Source organism: Hippocampus zosterae, unplaced genomic scaffold, assembly GCF_025434085.1.
Source record: "Hippocampus zosterae strain Florida unplaced genomic scaffold, ASM2543408v3 HiC_scaffold_246, whole genome shotgun sequence".
In the NCBI taxonomy this organism is placed as follows: domain Eukaryota; kingdom Metazoa; phylum Chordata; class Actinopteri; order Syngnathiformes; family Syngnathidae; genus Hippocampus; species Hippocampus zosterae.
In genome coordinates, this window is record NW_026262828.1 from 6540 (window position 1) to 29882 (window position 23343).

Here is a 23343-nt window from a genome sequence, read left to right on the forward strand (position 1 = left end):
TGCCCAGCTAGCCAACCCAGACCCAGCCAACTTCACCTGGGCTGAGTTCTCAACCTCGGTTCTCGTCCAGGCAGAGGGGCTGTATGAACTGCAGACTCTTGCGGAAGGGATGGAATGCCAGCTGACGATCAACGGCGAGCCACGGAAAGAAGGGCCGACTGTGGCCTGGCTGCGGACGAGGAGCAGGGTGGCGGTCAGCAGGCTGCAGATGAAGCCCGGGAAGGCATTGGCTGTGCTCCAGATCCGGAGAATATCATGAATAAAGACCAAAATCATATTCTGACGAACCGCCCGGCCTTGGTCGGGGTCCTGCTCTTCCTGGATGTGAAAAGCCTGTTCACCTTCACTGCCAGCTGCAAGCTGCTGTTCGAGTGGCGCAGGGAAGGCGACCTCTTCAAGCGACTGCTGTACAACTCCCTGCCCCCGACCATCGAGCCGGTCAGCTACCGCAAGAGCTACGTGCTGCGGCTGAAGCACAGAGAGCGTTCACTGACGTATGCATGAGATCACAGAGTTTTGCGCAGGACTGCTCGGGCACCTTCCTCTTCAAATTCCTGGCGCGAGACCCACATGCTCTTGAAGAAGGTCAGGTTCGAGATGTTCGCCCCGCCTGACCAGCACATCACCATCCTGTTCTTGGGCGCGTAGATCCGCATCTTGGTCTTCAGCTCCGCCATGATCCGCCGCGAGAAGTTGTCGAAGAGCGTATTGCCCCTGCCAGCACGATGTCCCCGAACAGCGCCTTCCGCAGGTCAAGTCCACCTTTCCCATGCAGCTGCTGAGCATCCCCTGCACCGACGGGCACTCCAGCCCCATCTTCTCGGGCGCAAACAGCACTTCAGGCGCGGCTTCCTTCTCGCTGGTGAGGTCGATGGTCGATCCGTCGGGAAGGGCGTAGCTGTCCTTGACCTCGGTGAATTTCTTGTCGGCACGCTGATTGGCCATGCTGACACTGCACTTGGTTTCTTTGATCTTCCGGACGATTTCGAATTCTGCCTGATGAAAAAGGCACGCTGCTGGTAAAGCTGTATCCGCTGCGCCGCAGCAGATTCCGCAGATAGTCGGTCACGTCTCTGCCGCCTAGGTCAATCCGCTCACAGGCGTGCTGAAGACAGTACCCCTCGTAGATGGGCACCACGTGCGTCACGCCGTCCCCGCTGTCGAGCACCACGCCCGTGGTCTTGCCGGTCGCGAAAAGCGAAAGGATACCTTGTGCGGCCACGAATAGTGCAGGCACGCTATAAGCCTGGAAGAAGTGCTCGCACATGGCCAGCCGGTTGGCCTGGGGGTTGAGGTTGGCTTCGGTAAGCAGCACAGGGTTTTCCTTCGGGTTCAGGTTCAGCGTCTGGTAAATGTGCTTCCAGATCAGGTCCATGTCTCCGAAGTTCTCGATCACGCCGTGCTTCATGGGGTATCGTAGCTTGAGAGCTCCTCTCATATCGGACTAGACTGACTCGCCGAGGAAGACGTCAGACTGGGTGCTGGTCTGGAGGACTGCCTTGTACTTGGGCCTGCCGACAAGGGTCTGGAAGTGGTAGGTCGGCTTTTCCTCCCAAGAAAGGCCGGCCTTCATGAAGCCGCTGCCATTGTCGATGACCAGGGGCGCCTTGCCCATCGCCTCAGTGAGATTCATCCCGAATTGTGAATAAACAAAGGCATTCACCATGATCAAATCCCTGGCAAGCCGCGCAATCCTGATTATCGCTATAAAACGGTTATGCGCAGGCCTTCGCGGACTCCCCCCAAGCGGGTCACTGACCTCGGCAGGGTCTACACCCAGCCTTCCCCAACCGTCTGCTCAGTCGAGAAAAGGAGTTCATCCGCAAGAGCAGCCCCTGGGCTAGGACTTCGGTCCAGCTGATCGACGAAGCAGGACACTGCCTGGGCAGGACCTTCGGGCATGAGCCCCAGCAGAACAAGAACGTGGTGCGAGTGGTGCGGCATTCCAACCCTGCCCTCCACTCGATCGCAGTAGGCTTTTTCGAGCCCCAGCCAAGGAAATCGAGAGAGCGCAAGCATTACCTTTAGAGTAATCAAATGTTCGAGGTGTTCAGCTGGAAGAAATGAAGACACGATCAAAGAGTCGAAATCAGAGGCAGGCTGATGGCGGCGCCCTTGCGATTTATCAGCATCCTCCGCAGCTGGCCTTGCTGCGGGCCTGGCCAGCTGGGCTCGCAGCAGGTCAGACTGAAGCTTACCTACAGAGCTCTCCCAGGCCTTGCTTCAAACTTGCCCCCCCAAAAGTATGCGCAGAGGGGGTGCCACAATCGCCTACAATCTTTGCAAGCCACCAAGTACCCTCCCAGTCCGCATCTGCTGCAGCTGCCCTCGACAGACATCGCATTCCAGAAGCCAGACAGAGGAACCACTTCCGCACAGTCGTACATGCACTCGCCTGACAGCACCAGGCACAGCACGTGGTAGGTCAGGTCCATTCCCTGAACCGTGACTGTCTTGGTCGGCATGTCGGACTTCCCGCAGAGCAGGCAGGGTCGGACCGGCTGTTGCTTGGTTATGCACCGCTGACCAGAGGCTGCGATTAAGTGCCGATTTGAAGCAGGCGGTGTGGAATCGGCTGTGGCACTTGCCACAGGCTTTAAGTTCGTTGCCCTGGCGACTGTCCCCATTCATGCAGACCTCGCAGTGGCCGAACAGACGGATCTTACTGCGGCTGCCCTTGTGCTTGTCGATCCTTTACTTGACCTGGTCCAACGAACTCGCCTTGAAGATCGCCAGGAAGTCAGTGGTCGACCGAACGGCATTCAGTGCCTCGCAGATATTCTTTTTGACCCAGCAGGCGTGCAGCCTGTCCATTTCGAACATGCCTTCGATGATCTATTCGCCTGGGCCCAGAATAGTCGGGAAGTGCAGCCCGGCCTTGTTTCGAATCTGGGTTGCCCACCGCCTCCCGTCTACGGTCGTACAGCAGCAGTAGCACTGCTAGCTAGCTGACTCCCTGTCTGTGCCGGGCTATTTACTCAGTTAATTTTCGATGTTCAACGAAAGTTTCAGCGTACTTGCAGATTCCCTAGAAGTCCTCCTCAGGCTGCCCAGACCCGTTGAGCATGGCTTACAAGATTCGAAGGGCTTTGCACTCAGAGTAAACGGCCCCGACCGTGCTTTTGCGGTGTTGGGGGCGATTCAGTTATTCTGCCCGAAACGGCTTCAGAACTTAGAGTGGAGACCAATCAGCAGTTCCAAAGAAAGGCCTAGCTAATTCCAGAAAGAGAGTCTTACCTCGAAGGAGTCTGGAGGGGAGAAGCACTGCTTGGACCGCTCCATGCTGGCAGTGTTTTTCCAGAACTTGGTTTTTATCAGAGCAGTCCATCTTAGTTTTTGCTATTAATTATTTATCAGCGCAGAATAAATAAAAAAACAACAAGTCCAGCTCGCCCCCGTCCCCGCCCCGTCCGGCTCACAATCCATTTGCTCGCGGGGTGGTAACTCCCAGTTTTGGCGGTGTTGAAGTTTTTCAAGCTATTATTATTAATTTAATTTAGATGGCGGCGGTATACAACAGCCCAGACCGTTTTCTTCGGGGACAGAGCCGCACAACCGAACAACACCCAGAACTCCAGAGAAACCACTCGAAACGCCACTAGATTCAGAGTGAAAATCAGCGGTGCTCTCTGCGCCTGGACACGAACTTCTTCTTGTACATCTTGATCGGCAGGGGCTGTAAATCCCCGCGCTCCCGGATGTTTTGGCAGCTTGAGGTTGGTGAAAAGTTTCACCTTCACGATCTCGCGGTCCCCGGGTTCCTTGTGCTTGCTCGAGCTGCTTATCTTCCGCGAAGAGTTCAGTGAATAGCGCGCCGGCGACTGCAGCTCGCTGTGGTTGGGCATTTCCCACTGGCGTTTGGGCTTGCCCACCGACTTGCTGATCGCGGGGAAGTCGAACTCCTGCTTGTGACGGTAGATCGAGCTGGCGCTCTCCCCGCGAGTCGGACTCGATGAACAGGTCCAGCATCCTGTTGAACTCGATCTTTTTCTTGATGGTGGCGTTTTTTCTCGTCCTAGACATCCGAGTCCCGCTCGTCGTCGTCGCTGTCCCCCCTTCGAGAGGTTGAAGTTGCTGTGAAAGTAATTCCTGGTCTCGTTGTGCAGCTCCTGCAGCATTTCATGCTCGCTCTGCAGTTTTCTTCGGGGAAGCGGCAGGCCTTTTCTGCTCAGGGCGGGCCAGGCTGATAGCCCCATGTGCGCGGGCCAGTCCCACAACCCGGGCCAGCTCGCAGTCCGTCCGAATGTCAAAGGCCCTGCGCTCGTAAAACTTGCGAGCGTAAGACTCGTCAATCAGCTCGTTGATGCGCTTGACCTTGGCGTAGAGGTGCAGCTCGAACATCCGGAAGCGCTCTGCCTCGTGGAACACTTCGAAGGCGGTCAGGCGCCGCAGGTTGTACATGCTCTTGTACTGGGAGTTGGGCACCCGCGAGAATGGGTTCTTGTCGAAGGTCTAGAGCACGGCCTCAAGGATGGAGCGGCCGACTGACCGGTACATGTCGTCAGTGAACAGCAGTCCCTTCCCGCTCAAGCAGCTCGCTCTGGTTGTCCTCGATCGGGTTGCCCAAGAACCCCCTGCCACGCACGCTGAAATCGGTATAGGTGTTTTTCGGGCAGGTCGCAGGTGGGGCCCCGGGCTGTGATACCCGCACTCCAGGGTGTACGAGTGGATGATCCGGGCCGTCTTGTAGACGATCACCCTCCCGCAGCCCTCCTTGCTGAGGTTGTCCGAACGGTCCCTTGTGCGACATGTGCTTTAGCGAGAAGTTGCACTGCTCGTGGTCGAAAAAGTGGCTGTGCATTGACACCAGCTTGGTGAAGACCTGGGTCTCCACCTGATCCACGAAGTCGTCGCAGGCGTTGCCGTACATGAAGCACCCCTTCTTCCCCGGATGGGCGTGTAAGTCGAAGTAGAAGGGCCAGCCTCCCGTCCCGCGCGTAGTAGTCCATCAGCGAGCGCACTGCGAAGATCGAGGGCTGTTCGACCGCGCTGGGGGCCTTTGTAGTGGCGGTTGAGGTTCTGGTGGAGCATATCCATCCGGTAGTTACCGTTGCACACTCCGTCCGGGTTCAGCATCGGCACCACTTTGAACACGAAGAACTTCAAGAGCAGATGCGCTCGCAGGTCGTTGCTGAGCAGGAAGTGCAGCATGCCCTCGAGCGCGTAGCTGGAGGGCGTCTCGCCGGGATGTACCCTCGCGGTTATCAAGATCACTGGCTTGCTCGATCTAAACTGGAAGGCCCGGTCACCCTCCGGGAACAACTTTGGAAGGCTGCTTTCAAAATCCGGCAGTTTTACCGTCATTAGAAGTGAGGGTGTAGAGCTGGACTTTGCGACCCTCCTGCGAGCCGACCAACACCTCCAGATGGGAGTAAAGCTCGGCTGGCCTTTCTCGTCCGCGGCTTTGGACCTCCTCCATGAACTTGAGGCAGCGCTAATACTCGTAGGGGTACGAGAAGGCGAAGAACACCTCGGCTTACTCCGTGAACAGGTACTAGAAGTATACCTCGATCTAGTTGGTCCGGGTCAGGTAAACTCGGGTGCTGGTTGGGATGCGCAGCCACTAGCCGTACGAACCTTGTCTGAAGACCGGCCGGTACAGATACTCTTTGGATTGCCCCGCCGCCAGAGACCACAGGGCATTCACCTTGCTGATATAGAAGCCCGCCTTCTCGCCGGCCTGGAAACCCTGCACCCCGAAGTAAAAACCAGCTACGGGTGGTCTTTTCAAGTCCGGCCTTCTGGCAGTCCAGACGGGGAGTGATCCTGAAGGCGGACTAGTTTACCAGCTGCACCTCACCCAGGTTGCCAGAGTCGAAGTCGTCCCGGAAGACTGCCTGTCCCACGCGGACGCCCGGCTTCCTGCTCCTGCTCTTGCTCTTGCTCCATCAATAAAAATGGCAGAGCACTTCAATACCGGTTGAGGGACCGGGCTTGGACTTGCCGGAGTTGGAGCTGTTCACGCTCCGCGCCTTCAGGCTGCCCGACCCGCTGTAGGGAGAGCTGCGCCCGCCACCGAATTTCTGTTTGCGTGCAGCATCGTACTCGCCCTGCAGCTGCTTGATGCGAACCTGCTGATGCGAACCTGCTGGTCCTTCTGGCGTCGCTTGCTAGCCTCGATCTCCCCGCGCAGGCGCTCTGCCTCTTTTTCGGCCTTCGCGGATTCGTTCTTGCAGCGAGTCAGTTCCTTTTCGTTGTCAGCCTGCTGCTTGCTGGCTCGCGTGTCATCGGCGATCAGCTTGGCCCGCAGCTTGCTCATCTCGCTCCGAGATACCTCGAGCTCGACTGTCAGCTGCATCTCCCTCTGCTCGAGAGACTCGACTGTGGCCTGCAGATCAGCTTCGACTCGGGTAGCCTGAGCCGCAAGAGCCTCCCGCTCGACGTCGATATCGGGGACGACCTCTTTAGCCTGCAGCCGGGCCAGCTTCTGGCGGAGGATCTAATTCTCAGCACGGCATTGCTCGACCTCGACCACGCGCTTGGACTTGATGGAAAGGTTTTGCTGGTACACAGGGTTCTGCAGCTCCATATAGATCCGGCGAAGTTGCTCAACAGACCGTTCCGGAGTGCTCGGTTTAAGTGGGATAGGGAAATGGCTGCGGGTTTCGTTTTCCATAAGCGTGAGGATCAGGTAGCGCTTCCCGGGACCTTCTTCCTGCTTGCCGCGGGCCTTGCCGCGCAGCCGGTCCAAGTCCTGGGCAGTCAGGACGTCCACGTAGCAGGACAAGTCTTGCTTGCTGAGGGCGTTGGATAGGACCTCGCGCCAACGGTCGTAAGTAAGGGGGTAGCCTGCCTTGGCAGTTAGCTTTTCGATGTAGTCGGGCTCTAGGTCTGCGCTCCAGACCTCGACAGCGCAGCGGTCCTCGAGGGCGATGCGGGTGCCGGCGGGGCCGTGGGTGAGGGCGATGGTGTACGTGGTGCGAGAGGTCTGGTGGGTGTAGGTAGCCATGAATTAGTTAAGTCAGCGCCTGCATCGATAAAGAACATGAGGGCCAGTATCGCCAGGTCGAGGGCGGTCTGGCTGACCCCGATCAGCACGAACTGCACCGGGTAGCCCTGGAAAACGAACAGGATCGATTTCGATATATCCCCTGTCACCCAGCACAGGATAAGGCTAACCGACAGCCCCTCTCCGCTGCGCAGCCGCACCAGCCGCGCCAGCTGCGGGAATGGCAGGGTCGACTCCACCCCCGCCGCCAGGTAGCCCAGAAGGTCCCCCAGCCCCGGCCACCAGCACAGTCCCAGGCACAGCACGCACACGCCCCCGCAGAACCCCAGCAGCCACTCCACGTGAAGGTGCAGGTCGCCCCAACGCCAGAAATTGGTCAGGTACCACTTCATCCCTGCGCCGGGCGGCCGGGCAGTCTGGGAGACGCATGCCTGAAGGAGGAGGAGCTGCACTGCGATCATGAGGAAAGACTGGAGGAGGAGGGGCAGGCGGAACCGGACGTAGGCCCAGAAGAAGATGCGGAGGAGGTTGGCGGCGAGGAGGATGAGACAGACGGAGGGCGAGAATGAGCCGACGCCGTCATGGCGGATCCGCCGGAACTGGGAGGAGTAGGCCAGGATGGGGAAGATGACCATGATCACATCGATGACGCGGTTGGCCAGGGCCTCGAAATCCAGCATTAATAACTGATCGCATCAGAGGTTCAGCTTCTTGAGGTCGTCCTTGAGGTTCTTGACCTTGTCGTCGACCTGTCCTCCCGCCTCGTGCTTCTTGCCGATCCCGAACTTGCTCAGCTCGGCCTTCTTCTCGCCCCCCACCCCCACGAACTTGCTCATGGGCATCAGCTTCCGGATGTTCGGCGAGTCCTTCACGTCGGGCGAACACTCCGCCGCGTTGGTCTTGCCCGTCATGACTGACTCCTTCATGTGGAACTTCAGACAGCTGTCGTCCTCCAGCGCATCCTTCCTGGCCACCCGTGCGTTCGGCAGGTGCGGAGAGTACGGCAGCTTCTCGGACTCGTGTCCCTCGGGTTGCTGGTAGTCGTGCTGCACGTCCGCGAAGTAGGGATGTCGCAGGGCCTCGGCAGCAGAGACCCGCTTCTTGGGGTCCTTTTCGAGCATGGACCGCAGCAGGACCACCACATCCTTGGGCACCTTCTGGAATTCGGGGATGTCGAAGTTAAAATTGCAGGACCGGTTCTGAGCGAGCACCTCGTTGTAGGTCTTGCCGGGGAAGGCGGCCTTGCCCACAAGCATGATGTGGAAGATGAGTCCGGCGCTGAACACATCGCAGATGGGGTCACCCTTGGCCTTGAGGTCCTTGAGGTTGACGATTTCGGGGGCGACGTAGCCAGGGGTGCCACAGCGCACGTAGAGGTATTCCGGGATGTCAACCTCAGTGGCCAGTCCGAAATCCGCGATGACTGCCTCCCAGCTACCCTCGGAGCGGATGATGATGTTTTAAGGCTTGATGTCGCGGTGCATGATGCGCTTGAGGGCCATGTGCTCCAGCCCCCGCAGGATGCAGACCATCACCTTCTTGATCTCCTTGTCGTTGAACTTGTGCTTCTCCTTTATGGGGTCGTAGAGCTGTCCTCCCTCGAGCAGCTCCACGCACAGGTAGATCGAGTTGTCGCTCTCGTACACTTCGCTCAGGGACATCAGGTTCGGGTGATGCAGCGACCGCATCACGTTGATCTCGTTGATCAGCGACTCCTTGCCCTTGTCCTCCTCGAACACCGCCTCCTTCGAAAAGGCCTTCACCGCGAACCTTTTTTCGTCGTTCAGCCTCTCGGCCAGGTACACCGACGCGAAGTTGCCCTTGCCGATCTTCTTTATCGGCTTGAACAGCTTGTGGAAGCCCCTCTGGGTCAGCCGCCGGCCCAGCTCCTCCTGCCACTTCCGCAGCAGATCGGGGTTGTCCGAGTACACCGAGAACACGGTGTCGTCCTTCTCGAAGGTGATGCCCTGGGCCGGGGCCACCGGTTTCTTCTCCTTGCGGCCGGGACTGCTCGAGCGGGGTGAAGCCTCCTTGTCGTCGCGGATAAGCTCGAACTTCAGGTCGAAATCAAACCCGATCTTCTTGGAGACCTCTTTGCGTTCCTTGTTCTGGTGAGCAGGGCACCTTGTAATACAGGATGCAGTCGGGATACATCTCGAAGAGTCGCCCGTTCTTGAGGTCACGGTCGACCTTGGTGAACACTGCCGAGATCAGCGGCTCTTGGGTGGGTGGCCGGAAGTCCTTGGGCAGCGGGGTGAACAGCGGCGCCGTCTTTTCCATCAACAAAAATCGATTTTATTATTATATTCATTCGCTTCTTATATCTTTCTGAATTTTAATTTCAGAAATCTCGCTGCCGTCGTTTCTTCATTGACATTCAATTTTTCATCGAGAAGAACAGGATGGCCGTCGCGGCCACCAGCACCACTGCGTACACGTGCCAGGGCAGCCCGGCCTCAGTGATCCCAACCGCCGGGCCCACTAATTGGCATTACTTCTGCTAAGGCTTTATGGTGACCTTGACCGACCCGGACTCTATCCTAAATTTCGGTCTGCCCTTCTTCGGGCCTTTTTGCTTGAGCTGCTTCTCCAGCAGTTGCTTCTACCTTTCAAGCTGCCGGCTGTACTCGGTCAAGTCTTTGATTGAGCCCTTGAGGGACTGGACAGTCGCCGCCACTTCTTCGGCTGACTTTAGTTTGGCCTTGCAATCTGCTAGCTCTCGCGAAAGCTGGCCTTCAGATAATTCGTGCTGCCTCTGCATTTGCTTGATCGCCTTCTCCTGTTGCTCAAAGGCTGACAGCTTGGACCTCTCTCGTGCCGAGGACTGCTGCTCCTCTTTCAGCCTGGCCATGATCTTGGCCCTTATGTCTTCACAGCTCAGCTTTTTGTCCCAGAGGGCTTTCACGCTGTTGCGCATGCTACCCAGCTAGCACAGGACCTGCACAAGTTTGGGCCGTATTGCCTCGTGGGGACAGCAGAACCGTTGCTAGGTTTGGGTAGCGATCAGGCAGCCCAAGACTTTCTTAGGACGAACTGGTTTTACTAGCAGAGCAGCTGGCTCGGACATCGAGAAGACTAATCCTGGTCTGGCTTGAGTCTCGGCTGTGAGCAGGACAGGCGCTTCGGTTTGAATGCCATAGTCTAGTCTGCAGGCAGACTACTCAAGTCCGGTCGTCTGCGAACGGAAATCACAGAGTTGAATGATAGCTGTCTGAGTCTGTTATTCCAGGCAACCTGAAGGCTCAGTCTGTATAGCCTGTTAGCGAATCTTGATCTCGGGAGCAAAGCCAGCACAGCACTCGAAGAGGGGCTGACTTAAAGCCAGCCTGTCTTGCTTCTTATCCGAAGAGGCAGTTCTTAAAAGAAATTCTGATTAGCAGTATTCCGAAATATGGGTCTTGCTTTCAGAAAGCTTCTAGAATTCCAGGCCAGGCGACTTTACTGTCTCAGCCACCGTGAGCTCGCACACCTTTTAGAAGGATCTTGTCTTTTTGGGTGGCAAGATTACGTGGCTAGGCAGGCAGGCAAGTGAGAGTTTTCTGATTGATGTCTGGCAAGTGCCTGGCTGGCAAACTGTCTTCGGGGGCGTGAACAACGCTGACTCGGAATGGCGCTGCACCTCAAAGGACATCAAGGTGATCGTTTGGCTCTCTCTTTCGGATTGGCCAGCTGGAAAAGTCTGGCAGGAAGTCTAACGGGCAGTTTGGGAAAGAGTTTGGTGAGGAAAAGGCTCAGTCTGGCAAGGAGTCTGACAGACCTGCTCAGGACTTGCATTGCGGGCATCTGCGGCGCATAGACTCTCGGAAAGGATCTGGATGTTCTTGGCGTATAGATCGGCCTGCTCTTCCAGCTGCAGGACCTTTTCCTTGAGCTCGAGGTTCTGTCCGACCAGCTTGTTCTTGAGGGCCTCGATGCTTTTGTTCTTCTGAATGAGCTCATTCAGGGCGTCACTTTGGAGAGAGGATTTGTAGAGGTGGTTCATTCGCCGGATTTCCTCCTGCAGCTCACGGTTTCGCTCCTGCAGTGACACGTTGCTGTCCTCCAGGTAAGCCAGCTGCTGCCGCACTAGCTCTGCTGAGTTGTCTTCCCGGGTGACCACTTCCGTCTTCTACTCCTTGTAGTTGCCTTGGTCCTAGGGGCATTAGGCTCTTGATCGGTGGTAGTATGGAAGGCGGGCTGACTAGCCACTGGTCTCTTGCCGTGGACGAGGCGAGTGCGGCTGATAGGAAGGACTCGTGTGGTATGAGGAGGGGTAGAAGGGGCGAGAGTATGAACTGGCAGGGGCTGGCTGAGCACGGTAGGGGGCGTAAAGAGCAGGCTTGTTTGCTGGAGAGTGCCTCATAAAAATTATTGATTGGCATCTAAAACCCTCCGAACGTGATTAGGCGCAGGTCTGGCATGTAAACTTGTGGATTGATATGTTATTGATCCGTTAAAAGCGATTTATGTATATTAAAGAAGCCATAACGAGCGATTCCCGACTGGTCACTAAACCGCGACAATTCGGATAAGCCCTTTGCTTACACTTCGGCATTAAGCACTTGCCGCCCGTCGGAAATCGCTCCTTATGACTTCATACCCGCATAGTCTCGTCATTGAGATAATATGAACCGCATCAAGATGGCCAAGGAAATCATTGGCGAGGCACGGGCCGCCTTCAGCGACGGCAAGGACCCTGTCCGCGCCATCGACCTCTTCAAGCAGGGAATCACTCTGCTCATCGAGGAGGCCCAGCACGAGGACCACCTTGCCACCAAGGAAGCCCTTCGGCACAAGTGCAGCGATCTGGCCTCGGAACTCGAGCAGATGAAGAAAAAGGTGACGACACCTGCCCCGCCTTCTATCCCGCCTGCTGCCCCTGCCAAGAGCAAGTCACAAATGCCCAAGAAGGCAGAAGATAATGATGCCGAGCTGGATTAGGATGAGAAGGCTCTGCGGGCAGGCATTGAATCTGCGATCGTCCGCGAAAAACCCAACGTGAGCTGGGACGAAGTGTCAGGATTGGTCTCGGCCAAGGAGGCGCTAAAGGAGGCAGTGGTGCTGCCCATGCTCTACCCTGAGATTTTCGTTGGCCAGCGCAAACCTTGGAAAGGAATCCTCCTATACGGCGTAGCTTCATGACCAGCCCCCAGGTACCGGTAAAACCCTCTTGGCGAAGGCCTGCGCCAGCGAAATGTCAGGCGGTACCTTCTTGAGCGTGTCGGCCTCGAGCCTAATCAGCAAGTACGTGGGGGAGAGTGAAAAATTGATAAAGTACCTGTTCGAGCTGGCCCGCAAGGAAAAGCCCTCGGTCATCTTCATGGATGAGATCGACTCGCTGGCCAGCTCCAGGTCCGACGGGAGCAACGATTCTTCCAGGCGGGTCATCGCCGAGTTGTTGGTGCAAATGCAGGGTGTGGGCTCATCGCTGGACGGGGTGCTCGTGCTGGGAGCCACTAACCTGCCTTGGGAGCTGGACCCCGCTATCCGCCGGCGCTTCCAGCGTAAAATCTACATCGAACTGCCCGACAAAGCAGGCCGGCAGCGTATCTTCGAGACCATGATGGCTCGCAATAGCCACTAACTGCAGCCCGAGGACTTTGAATAGCTGGGAGAGTTGACCGAGGGCTGTTCGGGGTCGGACATCAGCGTGTTCGTGAAGAGCAGCTGTTACGAACCGTTGCGGGAGGCACAGCGAGCCTCGCACTTCAAGAAAGACCAAGATGGAGCCTGGACCGTGGCGATGGCGGGAGACCCAGCCGCGAAGAAAGCGGGGCTGACTGAGCTGGACAGCGGAAAGGTGTCACTGCGGAGGGTCAGGATGGATGATTTCAGGACCTGCCTTTCGAACATGAAGGCCTCAGTGAACCCGGCTTCCCTGAAGAAGTACGCAGAGTTTACCGAGCAGTTCGGGGAACGAGATTGATGCGAATCACACATGACAATCCTCTTTGTCAATCTTCGTCCATGCGCCGCCCAGTGCCCTGGAAGGGGATCACCTGTGCCACCCCACGGGGCTGCTGGGAGTTTAGTGTTGTGATATTGCTGGCCGGGAAGGGGACGCCCCGCCCCTCGCTGTGGCGCTGCCCTTCCTAACTGAACTTGCAGTTCTCGTAGGCCACGAAAACCTGCGGCAGAAGGAAGCACATTACCGCCCTGAAGAGCAGGTCCACACAGTAGTAGGCCAGTGGCATGCCAGGCCCGGGCCCCTGCTGCGTGCTGAAATGGGGGGTGGAGGATATCAAGCGACTGAGCACGTAGACCCTAAGCAGGTCCCAGATCGCCTTGAAGATGCAGTAGATCCAGTAGAAGGAGACCACCCGCAGGCTGAGCCCTGCCCAACCGGTGAACAGCATGAGGCACAGCAGGAGAGTGTTCAGTAGTTAGAAGAACAGCCCCTCGGTGCCGATCAGGATCAGGTCCAGTACCAGCATGACTATTTCAAGCAGGACTGCAGCCTTGAGCACGTAGGACTGGCAGGGCTGCTACTACCTAGGGTTCATGAGGCTGCCTAGGTTGCCCATAAACATTTTCGATAATGGAGGGCAGGCCGGACCTACCCCGCATTGAACTGTTTTGCTCCCGGAAGGCCTTGATGGTTGCGCGCCGCGAGAGGAAGGCCGCAGTTTCCATCTGCAGGGCCTCTGGGCTGGTCCGGGCCTACGACTGTTAGGGCGAGCACGCGTACACTCGGAAAATAATCACCTGCGCGCTGTACGGGGTGGTGACGATCGCGAACGAGGCAGTCCTGCTCTACGTGGACAGCATCAAAAAGGCGGGCGAGTTCGAGGGCCATCAGATCTACGTAGTTACCGAGATCGGGAGTCTTCCCATCAGCAACACCTTCAGTCCCAATGACCCCAACCACGGCAGCTTTAGCGACAAGTTGCTGGAGCTGAAGAACATGCTGCGCAACAACTTCATGGTCTGCTTTTCGACCAACCTGACCTGCTCCCTGCAGGCTCAGCGGCAGGCCCAAATCGACCCGCGGTTCGCCTGGAACCTGTCGGCCATGAAGGAAATACTCCTGCTGGAGGGCAAGACTGCAGAACAATCCGATCTGTATACCCCTTTCGTCCAATGCTCCATCGAGTTCCTGAAGGTGCCACTTAATGCCTTCACCAAAGCCCGGGCGGCAGTGTACGTCCTCTACCGCAGGGCCAGGCATATGGGCGGGACGCGGTTCCTCTGCCGGGGCGTGGACTAGCAAGGCCACCCCGCTAACTACGTGGAGAGCGAGCTGGTAGTCGCCTCGGAAGGGCACGTGTGGTCATACGTGATGGTGCGAGGGAGCGTGCCCGTACTCTGGACTCAGGAAAATGTAAACGCTGAAATTTTATTTCCTAAGGAGGAGGAAAGCAAGGTCTGCTTCCGGAAGCATGTCGCGCAGCTGGCCAAGTCCTTTGCGGAGGTGGACTGCGTGGACCTGCTGTCGCCCCACGTGGCCAACGAAAAGCGGCTGATGGAACGGTTCAGGCAGCAGGTCAGCTCCTTGAACGACCCCTCAGTGAGATACGCCAACTTCGACTACCACGCCTTTTCAAAGGCAAAGGACTTCGACTCGATCGAGCAGTTCGTGTAAAGACTGGTCTAGAACACAGACACCGAGAACAACATCTACCTGGAAGTGAAGGGCGCTCTGGTCAGTCAGCAGTCCAAAGTGGTCAGGGTGAACTGTCTTGACTGTATGGACCGCACCAATATCATGACCGGCAGGATGTTCGAGGCAGTGTCCATGAGGCTGTTGGGGGCGAGGGTGGGAGGCGCCTTCCAAGAGAGCTTCCGGGTGGCCATCAAAAACCTGGGGGACTGGATCTCCCGTATCTACTCAGGCTCGAACTCCACTCTTAACATGCTCAACCATGACCGCGAGCTGGGCTTCTTTGAGAAGATCGGCAACACCATCAAATCGGCAGAACGCATGTACCAGCAGTCCTTTTACGACCAGGTCAAGCAGGAAGCCTACCTGGCCCTCAACCGGGCCAACCAGGACTCCATGCCCCTCGAGCTACTGCGCAAGGCTCGACAGCCTTAGCCAGACGCCACCCTGCTCAAGGGTGGGCTGCTGGCTTTCACATTCAACACAGCCAACACCATCCCGCAGACCAACCTCTTCAGCGAACTAGGCCTGGAGGCCAAGCCCTCGCTAGTAGTGATCGGCCTGCAGGAGATCACTGAGCTGAGCGCCGGCAGCATGATGATGTCTGGCTCGACTGAAAAGCGCCTGCAGGAGTGGCGACACAAGATTGGAGTTGACCTGAAGGCTTGCTACGGGGTGTTCTATGGGGTGGTGGCGGTGATCGGGCTGGTCGGGCTGGGGTTGCTGGTGTTCAGGATGGGGGTCGACGTGGCCCAGGTGCTCACCTCTGAAGTCAAGACGGGGGCGGCAGGCATGCTGGGCAACAAGGGAGGAGTGGCAGTCAGCCTTGCCCTCGGAGCCTAGATCTTCACCTTCATCAACGTGCATCTATGCTCTGGGGAGGACTCTATTGCCGAGAAGCAACGAAAGGAGGATATCGAGAAGGTGCTGATGACCATTTTTACTGAGAACTACGAGGCAAGGCTGCAGTACAAGTGCTCCTCCAAGGTGCTGCTCCTCGGCGATCTCAACACCCGCCTCAAAATGACCTCAGACGAGGCCCTCAAATTACTGCGCCCCTTCGAGACCGACCGACCCGCCGACTCCGCTTCGATTATCCAGAAGGCCTTCAAACATGACTAGCTGCGGCAGCTGCTCGAGGGGTGCGAATCGCTTGAGGGGTTCAGCGAGCCCTTGATCGAGTTCGCTCCGACCTACAAGTATGTGAAGGGTGGGCTGGAGTATGACAGGAAGAAGGGCCGTGTGCCCTCGTGGTGCGACCGAGTGCTAACGCGGGGCAAGGGCATCCGATGGCTACTGTTCTGCAGCCTGCGGAGGGTGACCGAGTCAGACCACCGGCCAGTGGCGGCGTGGCTGGAGGTGCACTACAGCCCCGTCTGCCAGCTGCTCACGAACCCGTGCCACCACGTCTGCTTTGTTTGATCATGCTCAATCAGGCAAAACTGTTCATCATATTCTTGCGATGCCTGGCTAGGTCCCGAGAAATATGAGTTTTTTGGTACTCGCGGTCCTAGTGCACGCGGTTGCCGATGTACAGAGGCGACCCCCCGTTCTACACTGGGAAGGGCAGTCCCTGTGCGCGGTGGTTGGTGATGTGGTACAGTGGCTGGAGCGCTGTCTCGGGAAAGATCTTCGGGAGGCCTGGCTTCACCGCCCGTGGGCTTATCTTCTCGTCTCTCTTGCGCTGTTCTTCAAGGAGAATCGCACGGTTGTAGAGGGATGACTCCCGGTGCAGTTTCCGCCTCAGGTCATCTTTCTAGTCTCGCAGCGAGAACTTGCGGGACTGGTGCAGCTGGGAGGCGGCCAGCACCGCCCGGTCCGAGTCCTGCTGCTGCTTGTTGTAGGTACGGTTGACCTGGTTCTGGAGGTCCAGCAGCTCACGGTATTCGTCCTGCCTCTTCTTGCGCAATTCACCCTCCCTCCTGAAATGCGAGCCCTGCAAGTCCTGCATCCTCCTGAGTTCGAAGGCCCAGGGCTACATCAATAAAAATGAGGTCATTTCAACTAATCCCTGACCTTCATCAACAGGATACCGAGCATGTTCTTGCCGGACCCGTCTCCCCCGTCCGCCCAGTACTTGTCCTTCCCGGTGTGCTCGATCAGGGGGGCGTCGTTGGTCTATATCAGCTGCTTAGCTAACTTCTCGTTTTGCTTGAACTTGAGCCGCAGGCCTTCTAGCATGACCTCGTCTTTGATGGCGTCCCATTTCTCTGGGTCGATCTTCTTCTGCCGGCCCAGTTTAAAGGCCTAAAAGGGAGAGGGCGCCAAACGGATCTAGTCGAGCACCTCTGTGCCTCTGAACTTCTGGGCCTGGAAATAGTGCTAGTTGGTGGGGTACTCCTTGCCATCAGGAGCAACTATCTTGGAGGGGTAGAAGTTGCTCAAAAATCCGAAGGGCTTATCCTTACCATAGAACTGTATTTCTTTAATCATCATTTATAATATCATGAATATCGGAACGCGCCAGGCTTTCGTCAATCGTCTGGCGGATATGGAGTGCTCGCGGTGCGGCACCAAACGGTGCAGCTTCATGCTGCTGCCCTCCAACCAGCCTGTCTGCTTCCTTTGCTACTCCCTCATCCAGCCAGAACCCCAGGCAGTCGCTTTCGAACAGATGCTCAACTTCCCCGCACTGCTGGAGCACTTCACCACGCGCCTGACTAACTAGGATCTAATTGGATTCATGCGTGGCAGAATAAACTAGCTCCAAGTGAAGTTGGATTTGCTTTTTGCACAAATGCAAGAATTGATTCGTGGTAGCAGGGAAGTTAATGAGTTCGGTGGGTAGGCGGAACAGGCTATGAGAAGGGTCGTTGAGGCCGGCTGCAATGAATAACTCGCCCGCGGGCTGCTTGCCTTCAAAAAAATCATAGCAAGGATGGGGAACATAATATCAACCAAGGAAGTCAGAAAATAGGCATATAAGAAACATTTCTAGAGCACTATCTTGGAAATAGATAATAAAATTGAACGCTTAAGCATGTTTTCCTTGGCAAGCCCGGTCAGTAGTCCGGTCAGTAGTCCGGTCAGTCCACTGGTCGATCATTTGGGCTGGAAACGTGTCCTGGTCAGGTCTGAAAACAAGATGGAACTCACTTTCGGAGGGAGGCTGACTGCGGCCGACATATCCCGCATGAGGATAACGGCAATGGGGTTTTCGGATAACGAATACTCAATGCAGACCCAGTACTCGTGGTACTTTGACCCAGTGCAATTTGGTACCAACACAGGTCTCGAGATTAACCAGGTGATCGCCAATATTTTTAATGGCAAAACGCCTACCGGCACTGAATGGGACATATCGTACACTGGCGGGTATTTTTATTTATGCGGGATTATCAGGACATACGGTACTTTCAGGTCATTTTACTAAGGCTGCAACTGGAAGAACCATGTCGTGATCGGATCGAGCACGAGTTTGCGGATGGGCGGGGTGGTCGCCCACTCAGGGTAGTTCATCCACACTAATTGCAATGGCTATGCCTAGAAATAATACTCGATCACTAACCGAGTCGGCTGGCAAAACAAGCGAGTCATGTGGATTAAGACTGAATGATCTTTAAAGATTATTTGTATTTGTCTGAGATTTTCCCGCAAAGGTAAAGAGGACATGCTTCGTCCGAAAAATATATACCGATGCCCTCGTGATGAAACCTGCTTCCTGTTGTAGCTACAATTTATTACCATCCATACCATAAATACCAGCCCAGCTAATCCGGACTAAATTGAGCCCCGGCTCAAAATAAGTAGATTGTTACCCTTAGAGCATTAACTTGGTGAAGTAAAGGTAAAAATCCAATGGCTTGATTTAAACTGCATCTATTTATATAATCATTTATGATACATAAGGCTTTCGTCAATCGTCTGGCGGATCTGGACTGCTTGCACTGCGACACTAAGCGGTGCAGCTTCATGCTGCTGCCCTCCAACCAGCCTGTCTGCTTCCTTTGCTACTCCCTCATCTAGCCAGAGCCTTAGGCAGTCGCTTTCGAACAGATGCTCAACTTCCCCGCACTGCTGGAGCACTTCAACACGCGCCTCAACCTTGCTCAGATGCGGGCGTAAAATCGCTAGGAGGCCAAACAGATTGAAAGGTAGGCGGAAAAGGCTATGAAAACTGTTGTTGAGGCCGATTCCAACTTAGAAATCGCCAGGGGATTGCTCGCTTTCAAATAGATCTTAAAGAAGATGAGATTCGGATCTTCGATAAAACAGTAGGCAAGACAGTAGCCTGTAATACGTCAGGATACAAATAATTAAAGGCACAAATAAAGTCCATCGACTATTCAATACCAGCTATCTCCACGTGAACTCGCAATACTTCAGTTCGCAATATACCAGTAAGCATTGCGCCTCTAGGCAGTAAGAAACTATACACACAAAAAACATATAGAGGGTGCACTTCTTGATAATCCAGCCAGACCGTTAATCGACCGTCTGGGCTGGAAGCGCGTCCTGATTAGGGATCACGACAAGATGCAACTCACCTACGGCGGAAGGCTAAACGCGGATGACATTGGCAAAATGAGGATAACTGCAGTGGGATTCTCAGACAACGAATACACGATGTAGACCGAATACTCATGGTACTTTGACCCAGTGGACATCGCAACCAACACTGGCCTCGAGAAAAACCAGGTGATCGCAAACATTTTTAACGGGCTGACTCCCACCGGAACCATATGGAACATCAAATACATCAAAGGCTATCTTTTTTTCAAGGGGGTTATCAAGACGTACGGCTCTTTTCGGTCATTTTACTAAGGCTAGCACTGGAAGAGTCATATCAAGATCGGGTCGCACACCAGCCTGCGGATGGGCGGGAGGGTGCACCACTCGGGGTAGTTCATCCACACGAGCTGCAACGGGTATTCCGGGAGATAACACTCGATCACCAAACGAATCGGCTGGGAAAACAAGCGAGTCTTGTGGATCAAGACGGATCATTGATCTGATATAATGATTTTAAAGGTGTCTCAGGCCAGACACACGCGCAATCCCGGGCTCAGTGCGCTCATGCTCGAGCGGGAGGAGATACTGCTCTGCAGTCTTAGGGTCACGCTCGTTATCTCGGTCGACCTTAACCACGTCAAAGGAATACTGTACCTTTCGTCCAGGGCACTCCTGTTCTAGCCGAAAGATGTCTTCCTCCCCGTGCTTCGTTTCAAACTGTCGGATTCCCACGCTCTCCGCTTTATCAAGGGGCTCGAGCCCAACAAGGTCAGACGTCTGTTTGCTTTGCCAGAAGGGTCCAGCCTGCAGGATCTTCTGGCCCGGCCAGAGCAATTTGCCGCCCTCCTAATGAAGGAGGAAGACAGCCGCAGTTCCTATTTAGCCCAAAGCAAGACCACCTGCTCAAAGCTGCGAAGGCTTTACTAAAAGGAGATGGCTTTCCCTCCAGTCGAAGCAGAAAAATCTTTGAAGTGCATTTTCCTGAGAGCTGAAAAGCTCTACCATTACAACCTGCAGGAAGCCCGGGCTCCTCAAGGCATGCTGTCCAGCGAGCCCGCCATCTTCTTGCTGTCAAAGAGCAACGTCAAGACCGGCGTGTTCAAGTTCCTGAAGGTCTACGACATCATAACTAAGGTTGACCACTCGATCGCCATCCCTGAGGTGATTTCGACTTCCTTAGATGACGCGATCCGGGAGTTTGGGTAATACCGTCACGATCCAGTGCAGGCGATGAGCAAGGCAAGGCGAGTGATCCCTTGCACGCACGAGCACGGACTAGCGGTCATTACCCAGAAAGAGCTGTTGTTCTGGGCGATCATAAACACGACGAGCAGCTCGCCTTGGTCGCTATAGCTCCCTTCCGTCAAGCATGTGCGAACTTACGTTTATGAGGCTGTCGACTCAGCCCTTGAAATCTGGAGTCACTCTGACGACAGTTCCTTGTTACTGGCTTTTGATAATTAGAGTGAGAGAAATCGGTTTTAGTCAGTGCTGCTTAAAAGATGCAGCAGGGTCGTGTAACTTGTCAATGCCCGGACCGCGTAGCGGATGTGGCAGGAAGGGTTTGTCACCAACTTCTAATATTTGCTGCACTTAAACATTTTAGCTAACCGATCTTTCAACGATTTTACGCAGTACCCAGTCTTTCCTTGGGTGATCGCTGAATACACCGACTAGTTCCAACCCAAAGACCCTAAATTCTACAGAGACCTGCTGAAGCCGATCGGTGCTATCAACCAGCACCGCCTGAAGCGGCTCAGAGACTTGCAGGAAATCGCCAAGGAGAAGAAATTGCCACACAACGATTTTCTGTACCAGACGTTCTACTCGAGCGAGGCGATCGTCAGCTACTACCTGCTGAGAAAGTGGCCTGAGTTGAATCCTCGTCGGGAGGGCGATTTCTTCGGCCTGAGCGACAGAATGTTCCGGTCGGTCTAGCTAGCTTACTACGTGACGATGAACCACAGCAACGACTTCAAAGAACTGACCCCTGAGTTCTACCAGCCTGACGACCCCTCCTTCCTGCTCAAACACTCGGACATCGACCTGGGGCTCACCTCATAGCTGGAGCCTATTGAGGATGTGGCCCTGCCGCAGTGGAGCACCTCCGCTCAGGACTTTCTGCTCAAGATGAGGCACTGCTTGGAAAGTGACTTTTGCAGTGCCCGTCTGAACGGATGGGTTGACCTGGTGTTCGGGTGCAAGCAGAAGGGCAGACCCGCCTCGGAGGCGAACAACACTTTTTGCGAAAGCGTTTACAGGAAGGATTTGTAAAAGGACCCGTTCAGGAGGCGGGTGCAGGTACTGAGCTGGCATGAGTTTGGGGTGTGCCCTACCCAGCTATTTACTGCAGCCCATGCCGGGAAGAAGCTGAGCATCAAGCGAGTCGAGAGCTGCGTGTAGAACGACGAGACGATAAAGGACAGCGAGCCCCAGATAAGAGAAGGCGACTTTGATTTCCTGAACGACTCGGAAATAAAGAAAGTCAGGACATTATTTTGAATTAACCTGTCTTATGATATCATGATTCATTGTTCCTGCACTGTTTTGTCCTCATAAAGCCCTTGCCATGGTCAGCCCCAGCCTGACAAAGTAAATGATTCCATAGGCCCTAACATAGCCGGCCCTAAAAATATGTTTTATTCCAGCCAACCAGCGATATGAAATGCCCTGCCTTGGGTCATCTTGGGCATGGAGTGCTATTTTGGTTCATTTCCATCAATAGACCTAATTCTTTTAATGGTCGCATGTAAATCACGATTAAAGTGTTATTTTAATATCATGGGGGGTCCGGCCAGATGCAATGGGAAGGCTCTTATGAGCACCGACAACTTTTTAAAGACTCGGTTCGTGGTCGATGGCAAGGAGTACATCAGCTCTGAACACTACTTTCAGTGCCAGAAGGCTACCAATGAAGCTGATTTCAGCTCGTGCACGCATCGGGCCGGGAGTTGAATGCTGGCAGGCGGGCAACCACATCAAGATCAAGCCCGACTGGGAGAAGATCAAGGTTCGGGTGATGTATCGTGGCAACCTCGAGAAGTTCAGGCAGAACGAAGACCTGAAAAAGGAGCTGCTGGAGAGCCATGGGAAGCTGACAATGTCTGCCTCGACGGCGTTCTGGAACTACTGGAACGCGAACATCGTGACGAGCATCCGGGCCTTGCTGCGGGACGAGGGGGAAGAAGACAAAAGGACAGTGGAGGAAATCGAGAAGCTCATGTAGGAGTATGAGAAAAGCCAATGACCCACCGATTCCATCATCATTCATAAGGGTCAGCTGGTGACTTCGTCCTGGAAGCATTAGAAGATGAGCTCATTCTGGTCGTCCTGCTAGAGCTGGAGCGAGAGGCATCTCCGCTGGGCTTGGCGTGGAAAATGTGCCCACAGAGGTCTAGCACCGTCTTGCGGTCGATCTCCGAGGCAGCCGCCCTGAGCCCCGTCTCTCCGAACCCCCTTGCGAATTCGGTGATCTTCTCTCGAAACGAGATTTCCGCAAGCAGGCCCTTGAGCGGCTCTCGGTTGATGTAGTTGAGGCAGATCAACAGGTGCATCAGTACTGACACTGGCATCTTCTCACGCAGGTAGCGCAGCAGGGTCTCGACCAGGTGTCGGGTGAACTCAAGGTGGCTGGCGAAGTGGGACTGGGCGGTGCGGGAGTGCATGATGTTTGCCAGCATCGCAGACGCGAAATCCAGGCAGAAGGGGTTGATATCCATGACGAAAGACCGCTTGAGTAGCACCAGTACCCACTGCGCAACATCCTCCTCCAGCAGAGCCTGGACCACCTGGTCGGAACTGCTGGCCTTCTGCAGAGTGGCCAGGGCGAACCGCTGTGTGATGCTGCCATTGTCCTGCTCTTTCATGATGGCGATGACCCTCCGGATGATGACCATGTTGCCGCCTGTGATGAGATAGTCGACTCCTTTGGACGAACTGGCGATCACGCTCAACAAACTGAGCACTGCGTGTCGAAGGGCCTTGTGGGGGTTGCGCAGGATGCCCTCAACGAACTCGAACCCCGTAGTGATTTTGATCACGTCTTTGCGGATGAGCTGCAAGATCAAGCCTCGGCGCAGCTAGGGGCGATCTGCAGGGCGTTGATCCGCAGTGAGAGGAAGACTTCGACCTGCTTGTCTAGGTTGCCCTAGGCGACGTACCGCTCCAGGTTGCTCTTGTGGGACATGATGACTGTGTCGGTGATCAGCTCTGCGCCTTCAGGGTTGCCCTCGTTGATGATGGTGCGATGGTGCTTGCCGAGCTGGATCTTGTAGCCCTCCATAGACTCAAGGATGCTCTCGTTGTGGGACACCTCCTTGACGGAGTGCAGCATTTGAAGCAGGCTGATCGATACGGAAAAGAT

The 23343-nt window shown here is 55.4% G+C and overlaps 1 protein-coding gene and 1 pseudogene across 1 annotated transcript; one reads left to right on the forward strand and one right to left on the reverse strand.

The window, feature by feature from the left end:
- Positions 1-506: 506 nt before the first annotated feature.
- LOC127594765 (uncharacterized) lies at positions 507-1633 on the reverse strand (annotated as a pseudogene).
- Positions 1634-11554: 9921 nt separating this feature from the next.
- LOC127594766 (vacuolar protein sorting-associated protein 4-like) lies at positions 11555-12854 on the forward strand. Its single transcript, XM_052056530.1, is given in 2 exon segments — positions 11555-12058; positions 12060-12854. Coding segments are annotated over 2 exon segments (1299 nt in total).
- Positions 12855-23343: the final 10489 nt, after the last annotated feature.